At 29.6% G+C, this 14,394-nt stretch overlaps 1 protein-coding gene across 1 annotated transcript; it reads right to left on the bottom strand.

Moving 5' to 3' along the window:
* Positions 1 to 305: 305 nt before the first annotated feature.
* Positions 306 to 14,078, bottom strand: LOC107456982 (sprouty-related, EVH1 domain-containing protein 2). The gene is made up of 5 exons (XM_043052599.2): positions 13,773 to 14,078; positions 11,500 to 11,677; positions 7,796 to 7,964; positions 3,771 to 3,832; positions 306 to 1,775 (listed from the first exon to the last, which is right to left on the bottom strand). The coding sequence occupies exons 1-5, from the start codon at positions 13,793 to 13,795 to the stop codon at positions 843 to 845; spliced, it is 1,365 nt and encodes a 454-aa protein (XP_042908533.1). The 5' UTR covers positions 13,796 to 14,078; the 3' UTR covers positions 306 to 842.
* Positions 14,079 to 14,394: the final 316 nt, after the last annotated feature.

The following is a 14,394-nucleotide window of genomic DNA, read 5'->3' as shown; positions in this document are numbered from 1 at the left end:
AAAACAGTTAAGTAAAGAAATTTATATCCATGATATAAGTTGAGATGAAATTATTTGGATATTTACAAATGCTTGCGAATAGATATTTAGTAGGAAATATAATTAAATTGAGGATGAAAAATAGCAATATGATTCATATGAATTATAAACATAAAATAAACTAATTTGAAAATGATTAAATCAAAACAATAAATTAGCAACAATAGATTTCCCCCTGCTGTAAATTAAAACCATTCTGCAAATTTAAATTTGCGAAGATTTAGAAAAGGTCATAAATAAATAATAAAAACAAAATTTATAAATAATTTTTCTTTTTTTTAAAGTTTAAAATTACAGTTTGTTATTTTGAGATTCTGTTTTTTTAAATCTCCTTTGTTAATTTCACTCTGAGATTTATAAAAGTTATTAAAAAATATGAACCTTAAAATTTGGAAGAGAACCAACTTTATGTTGGAGATTAAAAAAAAATTATTTCTGAAGTTTCTTTTCTGAAGTTATTTCTTGCCATCCTGTACAGAGAAGAAAATATTCCTCTCCTTTTAAAAAACAAACGAACAAACAATGTAAAATAAGACATAAAAAATCCGGGAAGGGTATAATATCTGTACATATTTTATAACAAAAATTATTTTACATTGGTGGGTGCTCAGTATGGGGTCGGGGACCATCATTGGCCAACCGAGAGATCAAAAATGCGTATTTTGACAAAGAGAGAGAGATAGAGAGATACAACAAATCTCACGAGAGAAGAATGCAGGCAGTGTATGACCCCAAATAGGATTCAGTCAGGACACACCCATTAGGGATATGTATCCAAAAAAATAATAAAAATAAAGAAAGAACTATTCATATTCAGGTTCATGTTGACCTCCACAGTAACCACAACTGACTCCACAGCGGTGACAGGCACGAAGAGGCAGGTAGCACCAGAGGCAGGGAACAAATATAGAAAGCAAGGCAAGACCAGTCCAACGCCTGCGGCAGTGATCATCGGAAGAATCACATGAACAAGGATGGTGATGGAAGTCCCCTTCTGCATCTGACATGCAATGATAGAGCATGCACTGGGCACAGGAGAGGCAAGTCGCATGGTTAATGCACGATAACGTTCTATCGCGACCATATCGACAGCTGCCAGGCCGGTTGTCTTCTTCGCCGTAAGTGTCGAGGCACAAGCGACACCTCGACTGACTCGGCGAAGGTTGCGACCTCGAGTCTTTTCCTTTCTTTTTGCTTGGAAGTAGTGGCGGTTCAGAGCTAACAGTTGCCACTTGCTTTTTTAAGTTCTCAGGGTAATCCTGTCTCCCGCTCTTTAATGTCTCTATCGCAGGGTAACAGTAATCGTGTTCAGCACGTTGCTCGGGCCTCTCTTTAGCGAAGCTAACGTAAGAGTATGGTAAGAGTTCAATTTTCTCCTGATTATTAGGAGGAGGCTCTTTGCCTGCTTTTTCTTTAACCCAAATTTCTTCACCTTGAACTTTCTGTAACTCTCCAGCTGCAATACTTATAGATGAAGTCAAGCCACTAGTGCTGCCACCATTACTGCTGACGCCCGGCATTGTGCGCGAGGGCTTCATGAACTGTAATCGATAAAGATGCTGTTGTTGCTGCTGCTGTTGAGTAGAATGGGGATGAGAATAAGGTGATGAGTTGACTGAAAATGTATCACCCGGGATGCTGGACGTTGCAGAAGTCGGCCGAAATGTGTTCACGCCATTAGCACTTCCACTACTAGAGCCCGATGAAGAGCGAGATTCCACAGGTAGATCTAGAGTCTGAAAACAAAATTCAAATTTAAGATTAAAAATAAAATTAGAAAAATAAATTTTTTCTTTTTTAAAAGATTCCGTACAGTACCTTTAACAGTGGAAAGATATTACATACTCATTAACAGAACTTTTTTTTTTTTAAATTACGTCCATCATTTGCTTTCTCGAGCATGAGAAGTCTTGCAGTCCAATATAACAAAGAAATATCTCCAGGGGAGGAGAGCGTCTTGAAACTAGACGAATTACGGGCCTACTAGAGGGCAGAGCAGTTCCATAGATGCTCGCCATTCATATGGGTCCTATTTGTACATAGAGTACAGTTAGGAGAGCCAGTAAGACCAACACGGTGCAAGTGCGCCTGTAAGTAATCGGAACAGTCAACAATCGGAAAGATGAAACACCGATAGCTCTAGGGAGATTTTTCGGAAGACAAGATGCCAGAAGGCTCTCCCAAAGTTATCCAGAAACTTGCTCCCATTAATAGAACTAACAGACTGAATCTGCAGCACTATCTTCATGAATTCAAATTTATCTGTGACCTCAACTTATTGAGGCAGAGATTATTGTAAATATTTAGTTTAGACAGATATTATTAGTAAAGCAAAGATATAAGATAATAAAGCGAAATGTGCAAATATAAGGTCATTAAAAATTATACATAAAAAGTTAATGTTTAAACTTAAGTTGAATTTATACAATGATACAGAAAAAAAAAATCCTTACTGCTTTTTTTTCTCAATTCAGTTTTTTATTCAAAACAAGTTTAGAGATTTTGAAGAAGAGTCCCACAGTTTTTCTACACTTGTTTGCCTTTAAAAATTAAAATTTAGATCTATCGGGATTATACATACATATTTTTATTACTGCTCACAAATAATTCATAACTTTTTTCCTTTCAGCGAGAATAGATTTTTTAAAGAAAAATAAAATTACACAGGACTCTTCATATGAAAGACGTAAATCTGAGCAAACAGAGAAGTAGATACAGATTAAAAAAATGATAGAATGTTAGCTAGCCATCATCATCAACAGCATGATAGCCAAGAGTGGATTAAAACTTTCTTTTGGAGAGATTTCCATGCAATTTTATGGGTGACAATGCTCCTATAGATCCAAAATCTTTTTGAATTTTATTCATCCATTCTATTTCAAAACGAGTCTTTTTTCTTTTTACAGGATTTATATCATTCACTCAGAAACTATGAGCAGACCAATTTTCTATATAAATCATCATAAATTTTAGGTTGCGTACATTATTTTTTCCCAACAATAATTTTCTTTTAACTCCTCCTGGATTTTATTTAAAAAAGTTATCTTATAGAAGAATCTTATATAATAAAAAAAATTATTCTTTCAGTTTGTAACAATACCAATAAAGATATTAGCAACTATGTTTCTGCCAATAACATAATTATTTCACACGGTTAATGGATGAACTACCATACCTAATTTTTCATAAGGACTATAAAAAACTTTATTTAAAAAAATCTTATAAACAACATATTTTATTTTTTGGTCACATTATATTAGGGCAATTAATACTGAACAATAACTATAAAATAGTAATTTGTCATGAAATAATTTATATCTTGCAGTAAATATTAAATAGAAAGTCAAAAAACAAGCAAACATATAAGTACTTATAACCTAATATAGATAATTGCTAAAGAAATAGCAATTGTTATCAAAATATATCATACATGTATAAAGAAAAAAAAAAAAAGAAACTATGAATGTATTATTTACTATTATGGAACTTTTCAACAATTAAAACTTTTTGTTTTTTTAAATTCAACAGAGACAATTTAATTTAACAATTGAATAATTTTTACAACAATGAGCTTAAAACAGTTTTGTCAGAGTTTTTTTTTAGCAGCAGATGGCACTAAAAGAACTAACAAATCCTAAAATTTTTTAAAAAAGCGTATGGTCACATATATTAACTTTATTTTTCTATAATTCAATATATATATATATTAAATGAAAAAATTATATACAAACCATGAAAACTTCATCATCTCCAAGATCATCTCCACCATGAGAATTGTGACCATAACCTACACCTGAAAAAAAAAGTAATTAAAAATTGTATAATAAAGTGTTAGTATTTAATGAATATTTTTCACCATTTGATATGATGTACCCGATTTTGCCAGGATAGAATTTTTAAAAATATGGTTTATATTCAATTTAAAAATCAGTATTTAATGCAAGAATAAGATAGATATTATGTATCAAAAGCATTCAAACAAATAATGATTGATAATTAATAACAACAATTGAGATAAAAAAAAAGAAAAGAAAAAAGACAATTTTGAAAATTACTTATTCTTAAGTTATAACATTTTTTTCATAATCCTTTATTTATCATAGGAAACTACGCAACAAAACTTGATTAACTTGAACTTTGAACAGTTTCAATCATTAAATTGAAAGCAAAATTATCAATTATCGATCATTGTACGAATTTTGAAAAATCTAGTCCTGATTCGGGTGCTGAAAAAATTAAAAAAATTTACTTAGTTAGGGTACATTATGAAGGTCTAACATATAATCAAATGAGCTCTTAAAATATTAAAATAAAATTTTCTAAGCATTTAACATAACTACAAAAATTTTAACCCAATTAAAAAATATTCATAAGCATTACAGTAAGGAGATATGTGGCTCTTAGAAACAGCTGGTCGAAAATATGTGTTTTGTATACCAAAACACTTAGCTAAGGTATTTATAAAAGTGTGGTTGTTTGTAATTAACTTTTTAATACAGTTTTGATGGAACCCTTCAGTTATCTTTTTCTTTACAAGAAATATCCCATTTAATGCTTTGTTTAAAAGCATTAAACACATTAAAAAATTATTCTTTATTTAATAATATTGGAGTACAAAATATAAAAGAATACAAATATGTTTAATGAGAACATAAAGATGCTTCTAATGAATGCATAAAAATAAAAAAATAAATACTCAAACTCAATTCAAGAGAATGAAGATGTTTGAAACAATAAGGAAAACACTTCAAATGAATTGATATCTGAATGAAAAACTATAAGAGCAAAACTTTTGTATCGATAACTACAAAAATTGACTTAAAATCTAAATCTCCCAATAGTTTTCTATTTGCATAAAAGAGTAGCAAGTAATATTTCAGGAAGAATAGCAATAAGAATTTACTGCAATTACCGCTATTCTTGCAGTTATTTTTATAATAAATGTTATGTTAAACAGAGCCATATGAAGGAAATAAATAACCAACCATCTACTAACAAATTTTTTTTCTCCTTAATTTTTCACATTTCTAAAGTCAAAGAAATGGCATTCACTTGTAAATATTTGAACCTGTAAACAATAAGCAAGAAAAATTGGTTCCGTTTAAAGTGTCTCTGAAAATGTCTTGATTGTCACAGTTTTTCAACAGGAATTTATTGTAGTAGAATAGCAACAAGAATTTATTATAATTACTACTATTCTTGTAGTTATTCTTATAATAAATTATATGTTAAATAGAATCAAATGAAGGGTATAAATAAGCAACCATTTAAGAGAATTTTTTTTAACTCCATACTTTTTCACATTCAGTAAGAGAAATGGCATTCACAAGCAAATATTTTAGTATGCATGCAATAATGCACGAAAAATTGGTTCTGTTTAAAGTGTTTCTGAAAATGTTTTCACTGTTGTAAAACTTGAATAAATAATTTATGTAACTAGTCTTCTACTACATTTTAATATAAGAAATGCAAAAGCACAATCAACTCCAATGAAATAATCATCTAATTTTTACATTTACCTTCATACATAGTAAAAATTAATATATAATAAATAACTCATTTTCATAGTTTTAATTCGTATTTAATATTATTTTTGATTTTTACATATTTTGTAGGTTGTTTGTATACATAATTATTTACAGTATTTTGAAATTTTTAATTTTTTGAAGTAAAATAGATTTAAAAATAGTAAAAATAAAATATACAGCAATATGAAAATTAATGTTCAATATCTGGTTAATATTTTGTTATCTGATTCGTATTATAATTTATATCTATAATTTTAGAAAATCTATATATTATTTTAAGGATAAAACTGCAGAATTAAATAAAATATGCGGAAAAAGATAAAAAGAACAGAATAATTTGTTAATTATAGAGAGCTTTGAATAGGAACTATAACAAATAGTAACAGCAGTTCTTCTCAATGGTACATCTTGTACTCTAAAATTAATTGTAGGGAACGCCTGATCGTCCAGCTTAAAAAAAAAAAAGGGATACTAACAGATTTAAGTAAACAAAATTAAACTATGAAAATAAATGAATACATAAATAATAAATTTTACTAATAGAAAAAATCTGAACAGAAAAGAAAAATACTAATGCAAGAAACAGAATATGTAAGGACAATTTTAAAACACTTATTATTTTAGAACAGACTGTTGTCAGTATCTATTTTCAGTAGTGACTTACTTTTAGTGAAAAAATAAATAAATAAAACCCAGAATTTGAATATCCTGGGTCCTAAGAACCTGTTTTATACAAAGTATAGCAGAATCACCGAGTAATAATAAGTGAAAATTGAAAACTTTGGTAATTCTTTCAAACAATAAAATAAATAAATTTTTCTATTGTAATATTATCACTACTGTCTGAAAAACATATTTAAGTTTCACTAGAATCTTTCTTGATATGCATACTAAATAAGTATGCAAACAAAAATTATAACAATGTTTGATAATTGTATTAAACTTATTTGGATAACTCAACAATCAGTACAAAAATATCATTACTAAATACATAGAAAAGAGAGTATCAAATTTTACTTTTAAGGCACTTTTTGAGACACAATGTAACAATGCACCAGAACATTAAATATAACTTATCAAAAACATTAAGTTAACATTTAACAAAAGTCATAATAATAAAAAAGTGTAACTATCTTTTAGTAGTATTCAAAACTCTTTTCAATGTTAAATAGCTACCTAAAAAACATGGAATCTAAAGCCATTTCTGAGACACCAAGCAATGTGGAAAAACACAACTTGCATAAAGCAATATGTAACAAGTTATAATAATCAACATTGTTTTCCTATCTCAAAATAGCATACGAAATAGTAATCCATAAAAAATATGGTATGTAAGGTTACTGTTGTAAATCCAATCAAAGTCAGGGGTCTGTTCAGACATTTTGTGAAAGGTCCGGTTTTTGTGAAAAAAATTACTCACATTCTTTCAACCAGGGTCCGCTTTTATGAATTTGTGCAAATAGGGCCCGGTTATTGCAAAAAACTTTTTCAAGGAGTTTTTAAATTGTAAATAGATACAAGATTATGCTCTGTACTGTAAAATTATAATAAAAAAAATTAAATTTTCAAAAATAAACAGCAATTGCTGCTTCTAAATTCGAGATGCAACATACAAATATTTGGTATTTAGCCTACACTGCTGAACGCGGAATATTCATTTCGGACAAATAATGGAAGAATCGTTTGCCGAAGACAAAACTTAATTCGTTTACATCCTTCTTTCTTGTTTTCTGCCCAGGGATTATTCGAATAACAAAACAATAATGAAGATAAACAACTTTGTGAAGGGTCCGATTAAATGAAAAATCATTTTGTGAAGGGTCCGTTTTTAAGTTAAAATATTTTGTGAAGGGTTCATTTTTATGAAAAGATATTTCGTGAAGGGTCCGTTAACGGAGTCAAATTTCTTCTAAACAGATCCCTGAAAGTATGAAATTGATTTAAACAAATTTCAAGATTAAAAATTTAGGACAAAACTTTAAAATAATAAGTCAAAATGGAAAAGCGTTAAGAGCAGCTAAAACTAAATTTATCTTATTTAAACAAAAAGTTAGAAACCAAAAATAAGCAAAATAAAATTTTAAAGATTTTGTATGTTAGAAAAAAAAAAAGCGTCATCAGGGGACAATGTGTCATCAGGAAACACATTGTCTGCTAACATATTGGAGCCTTTCTGTAGTCAGTAAATGTAAGACAAGTCTTTAATGATAAAATATACAGTATAATACCTTCCAAGAGATCTTCAACTGCAGTCCTGACTCCCTTATCAAAGGCCCTGGCATCTGCAGCTGTCTGGAAGGTAAGACCAAATTTCTTCTCTCCTGTCCTCCAATGATGAAAAGTGGGCATCACTTTATTATAAATGAAGTCTCTCCTAATGCTACAACTAAGAACAACCTGTAAAAGAATTCCATTTTTACTTCAGTTTATTCTTGATGGATAATTACCATGTTCCTTTATACAAAGGAAGAAAAGATTAATAAATAAAAAAAAGAGAATAGTTTGGCAAGCTTACATTGAAAGCTACACTCTAAGTTACAGCTGTCTGAGAAAAAGTTTTAAAAAAAGGCAGGGAGAGACATACATATCAAAAATATAATTTTCCTTACACTAACATACATAACATACTAATACACTAACATAACTCCGTATTAATTAGACCTTTTAATTATAAAATCCCGCTTAGTTTGTAATGTATTTAGATGAAAAGGAAATTTTCATATACTTGAAACCAGGGTCTTCACTGAGACATACTTAACTTGGATCCCAAGGACTCAGAAATTACTGAAAAGCATGGTCCTGGTTCATTAAAAAAAAACAACATAGAAACCCAAAAATTACAAATTTGCTATTATGTCTCATATATTATAAAAATATGCATCATTTAAATAAAAGGGAAAAACTTTTTTTTAAAGCAATTAAAGGTCAAATATAAAAAACTCAAATTATTATATTAGTGCAATAACAAAATTTTAATTCAAGGGCACTTTAAAGTTTGAAAGAGCTTGAGTCAAAAAGATTAATATAGAATTTCACACCGTAAAAATTTATCAAATTGTGTTACATTACATGATATTTGAATTTGATCCTCAACAATTTTGAAAATACCATCTTTTACTATTTTATGTGTAAATTAAAAACATTAATTCTCACAAATTATCAAAACAAAAAAACAATTTGCAGTCAATAAAAATAATGAAAGGCATGATAAAAAAAAATTCTCCAAGCATAATTTTTTTTTCTTCAAAAATGAATAAAAAAAAGTAAAAAATATAAATTGATAAACAACTGAAAATTATGAAAAACTGAATTAAAGGTACATTCTTTAAAAAGAAAGTATTTATTTAAAAATCACTTAAAAGATATACAGTCAAACCCCGCTATAGTGAACCTTCAAGGGACCGAAATTTCGGTTCACTATATCCGTTGCGCAGATAATTTACCTAATGGTTCCCAAACTCCTTCCTTTTATTGCACATTATTCAAATAAATGATGACTATAGTAGCAAAAAATGTGTTATTTTTCATTACTCTTCGTCTTGCATACAAAAAAAATTTGTAATCTTTAGCTGATGAGCAATCCTCAACATCAGTTATGGAAACACTTCCCAACTATCAGATAATTTTTTCTGAATTTCTGTTATTCCGTTTTTTAAAGCTGTCTAACCAGCCATTCGAGCACATGAAAGTAGTCTCATAAAAACATTTAGCAAATTCATCCACATTTTTTCAGATACAGGAAAATTGCGGCTTCTTCGAATGGTGAACCACTTCAGTAATGCTTCTTCAACATCCTTGTGATCTGCTTTTCTCAACTTATTCTGCCATCTAAATTTTTTTCATGAGCAGAAATTATTAATTGCCTTCTTTTCCATANATATTTAAAGGATTAGGTATTCACTTTTGTTGTTCAATGAATTATGGAGTTTCAAAAATTATAAACCTTTGCCTATTATATTATATTATTTTCTTTTGATAAGTTAAAGTAAATTGTACAAAAAATATCAAATATTTATTGATACATGTAATTATTATGTGTAAAATGATTACACCTATAGAATTTTTACCTTTTACCTAAGTTCAAGGTTTTGGACAGTTTTATCCAGTTTAGGACAGTTTTACCCAGTTTAAGACAGTAAAACCCAGGTGTCCTGTCCAAAACCAGTTAAGGACGTCCAAAACCCCAACCCTGCTTAAAAGATATATTAATATACCCACTACCTTGGAAAAAAAAAGAAAGGAACTCAAAAATTTAAACAGTTGAGAACAATCCTAACAAAGTAATATTAGTACTCAGATTTAAATCAATAAACACAGATAATTTTACCATTGTGCATTATTTAAACAGTGAATTATCTATTTATTAATTTTTAAATGGAATATGAATATAAAGGCAGTGTTTTTAAGGGATGAAGGTTTATTTTTATCAAAAGGGCAAAGGGGATGCATTAATAGGGATCAAAGGACAGGTGGGGTGGGCCACCCTTCTAAAAACACTCAGGGACAACACTGCTGAAGCTGTTAAGTAGAGTAGTGTTTGTATCTCTCTTTTTTCTGGTCTGTAATATTTTTCAATTTTAAAAGTGCTTATTCATATTACTTATACAATCATATTTTTTTTTTGTAAAATTAAGTTTTTCACAGAAATATGATCTTAATTTTTAATAAAATTGATTTTCCCAAAATTAAATATTGTTTTTCACAAAATTTTAAAAATAGGATCTTAGCATCAAATTCTTGACTCAGACACTTAAAGGCATTCATTAACTTTAAATAGAAATGAAAGAATCTAGTTTTAAATTAAGACAACTATACAACAAAGCTTCCTAATAAAAAATCTGATCATTAAGCGGATTTAAGTGTATAAATCAATTAATTACTCCCTCAACATCACCAAAATGAATCCTGATCACTGCTCAGTTTTTAGAAGTGAACTCATTGCTATTGATACTGCCCTGGATTCTCTTCTAACACTACAGGATCACAATAATATCTGGATACTATCGGACAGTCTCAGTTCCATACAGTACTTATCGCATTGGAGGAAGGCGAGAGTCAAAACAGGAGTCTCAATACTGCACAAACTTAAAATCCTCTCACGATTGCGTGNAGCCCTTAAAGGTACTTAATTTTGGTTCAAGGTTTTTAAAACTGACAGTCTCAATACAGTACTTATCGCATTGGAGGAAGGCGAGAGACAAAACAGGAGCCTCAATACCGCACAAACTTAAAATCCTCTCACGATTGCGTGAAGTCCACCTCCAATGGATCCCTTCTCACGTTGGAGTTCTGGGCAATGATATCGCCGACACTCTGGCTAAGGAGGGGACAAAAGAAACTTTGATGAGTCCAAATTCACTCACCTTCATGGAACTGGCATCGAAAAAGAAGACAATGTTTTCTGGCTCGTACCCCCCAAACATCACTGGTACCAGAGCACCAGTCCAGGAGGTGCACTCAACATTCGGTGCAACCGCAAGGACCAGATGGCTCTTACCAGGCTTCTCCCCAACATATCCTGGACTGGACAAAAGGGACATTCTATATAACCCACTTTAGGTGGCTGACTTCCTCCGGGTCATGAATTTCATGGACATTGTTTAACCCTGCTAATTTTGGGGATAAGGAAGAAGAAGAAGGTGTATAAAGTATATAATAGATATAATTACCTAAAACTGGATAACAAGAAACAAATATTAAGACATCAAAACAAAATTCATAAAAAACAATACTAATGTTTAAAAAAAAAGTAAAAGGTAGAAAAAGTTATTTTTATGACTCATACAATAGATTAAAAATAACAATACAAATGAAGAACTTTGTGGAAGAATAGATTAAGTGATATTTTAAAAAAAATATCATTTTTATCACAATTATATTAGGAAACTGTCAACAAAAAACTTTTTAGGGGAAAAAAATCTTATTATCTCACCGTTTGATCTGATATTCTTTTTCCACAGATGATATATTCCGGTTTCTGATCTTCCTCTGAGATGAGACGTTTCCTTACTGATACATTACTCAGCCCACCTCCGCCCATGGGTACCCAGCCTCCTGTGGAGTCATCTCTGGTCATGACCTGAGCCCGGACACGAACCAGAAAGTTCCCACTGAAACAAAATGAAGCACATTACCTTGTGATTGAATAAATAGAAAATAATCAATAAAATCAATCATCAAGAGGATAACCTAGATTATCATACGACACACCAATTATGACTAATATCATTATCAGGGTTGGCAAGATTTTGCCGCAGGAGGAGAAAACCATGGTAAAAACCGTCCTGGCAAAAACAGGTTTTTGCCAGGACCAGTTACACTTACAGATTTGACAAAGAAAAAAAAATTCCTTAAAACTGCTTTGAAGGTTAAACTTGATTATTTTTCAGCATTCCAAATAATATACAAAGGCATTTTTGGCACACGTGATTAAACAATACCAGGAGTTAACACAAATCAATCCATACAAAATCCAGGAGAAAATAAGAAATTTTCTTTTTTTGCTCATTTGAAATAACAGAATTCACCATTAGAAAAGTAGGAGAATTCGAGATAAACTTACACACTTTTTAATTAATTTGTTCGCATTACTTATATTTTTCTTTTTCGACATTGATTAATTAGGTAACTAATTGTTAAGTAGTATGAGGATGCATAATTATATGTACCTTAAACTATTTCATTTTTTGAAGAACAATTTTACCCTACCATCAATTTATCCTTTACTATTACGAAGCAAATTTACCAATCATAGGCGCTTTTCCGTATCAAAATGGAAAAGTGCCTGTAGTATCTAAAACCTAATTTGCTTTATTTTAATTTAAATATTAGGTAAATTATTATTTTTTAATAACAAGTATTGCAATAAATTGGTAGCATTTATAGATTCAATTTTTAAATTACTCAATTTGCATTTAGATTAAATTAGTCATAATCAGTATATTGTTATCAATGGAATGAATAAGTAAATCATGATACTGGCTACTGTTACTTGACTTTAGTTAAGGCTGTATATAAACAAATAACACATTAGTAATGCAGATCAACTCCTTTTTCCCAAAATCAGTATATCTTTATGCAATTATATAGTTCATGGTTTAAAAATGTCCGTATCAGTAGATTTTAGTTTAAATTAGCATAAAAACTTGATATGGATCAATTTATTCCACAGAAATCATAATATTAATTGCAATGAAAAGTAGAACATGATGCAGTCAACTATTATAGTTTACTTTTCACTTAATGTTAAACTAGCATCAAAAACATTAATAGTGTATATCAAAAAGTAAACATAATAATTTTAATTATAGCAATATATATGTAGATCAATATATAGTCAATTTTTAGATTATTGATATTAATTTATTCTGAATTAGCATTAAAAAACATTTAACACAAAGATACTCGCCTTTAGGAAATCAGAAGTTAATATTTGATACCTAAAATATCAATAGTTTGTAAATACTGCATAAAAATCTTCTTATGAACTTTTAAAAATAATTTATTATAAATAATTATGCCATTTATTAATCAAACAATTTACGGTACTTTTAGATCCATCAAAAGAATTCCTATCTAACTTTATGCCTTGATTACCTAAATAGATATTAAAACATTAAAAGTTTTTTTTCTTGAAATATGATATGATAGTAAATAAACAAAGCATAACAAAATGAGAACGAAATCATTATTTTATTTATACGGAACATAATATTTTTAAAAACATGAATAAAATAGGAATTATAAATTTAAACAAAAAAAAAATTATCTACATCTTTTCGTTTCACCCACACAAAGCAGATTTAAAACAAAACTATTAAATATTCTTTCAATAATAATACAAAAATGTCATGAATAAACATATTCAGAGAAGAAATAATTACATCAATGAAAAATTATCACATCCTGTGCGTATCCGCCATACAACACTTCATTCATAAAATTATTTCTATTTTTACTCGCTAACTGTCAGATAGAGTAGTAAATCGTACCTTCACAGTCGAACTTAACTAAAATCTGCCATTCCTTGGGAAGGGCACATCTAAGATTGGAATATTAAAAAAAGAAAGCTAAAACTCACATACTTACAAAAATACACCTATATGTATTTTTTAAATAAAAAATGCTCTGAAAGCTAGGCCTATTATATCAATGGACGTACACCTAGATTGTTAGTAAATAAATCGCTACGAAAACTGTACTTACTCTTCAGGGCTACCTTCGCCCATGTTTACGCCAGGCAAAATCCATTTTCAAGATTGGATTTCCAGCCACATCAACACAATTCGAACAAAAACTTATATTTTGAAGTCTAATGACATGAAATTTAGCCAAACGGCTTCATCATTATCGTCACTTGGTTCGCTCATGACGGTAGAAAAACAAACCACAAAACATAACAAATAAATACCGCGTCAGCAGGAAGCGAAACCATGCACAGGAAGTTGACCTCTGAACAGAGCTCCTCGGCGGAAGGATATGCTTACACCTTGGAAAAGTAGTCCCTACTGCAGCTGCTCAATCGGAAATGTCAAGCCCTCGAGTCGACTAAAAAATTGCAAATCACAGAAGGTAGCATAGGAAGCCATGTCATATCAATTCAAATATTGTTGCCTTTTATAGTCCCTTAAGAAATATGCAATTGAAGTATTTATTTTTCCCGAAATATTAACTAAGAAATTTGAGATCATTAAATTGCTCTATTCTTACGTTTATATATATATATANTATATATATATATACATAATATTTTTAAGAACGGAGGTTTAATCTTGTCATAATTCAGAAAAGTTAAAAAAAATTTTCCTTCAAAGATTTTTGAACCTGC

The sequence above is a fragment of the Parasteatoda tepidariorum genome, chromosome 8, assembly GCF_043381705.1.
Source record: "Parasteatoda tepidariorum isolate YZ-2023 chromosome 8, CAS_Ptep_4.0, whole genome shotgun sequence".
Classification (NCBI taxonomy): Eukaryota; Metazoa; Arthropoda; class Arachnida; order Araneae; family Theridiidae; genus Parasteatoda; species Parasteatoda tepidariorum.
This window is presented reverse-complemented; position numbering and strand designations above follow the sequence as displayed.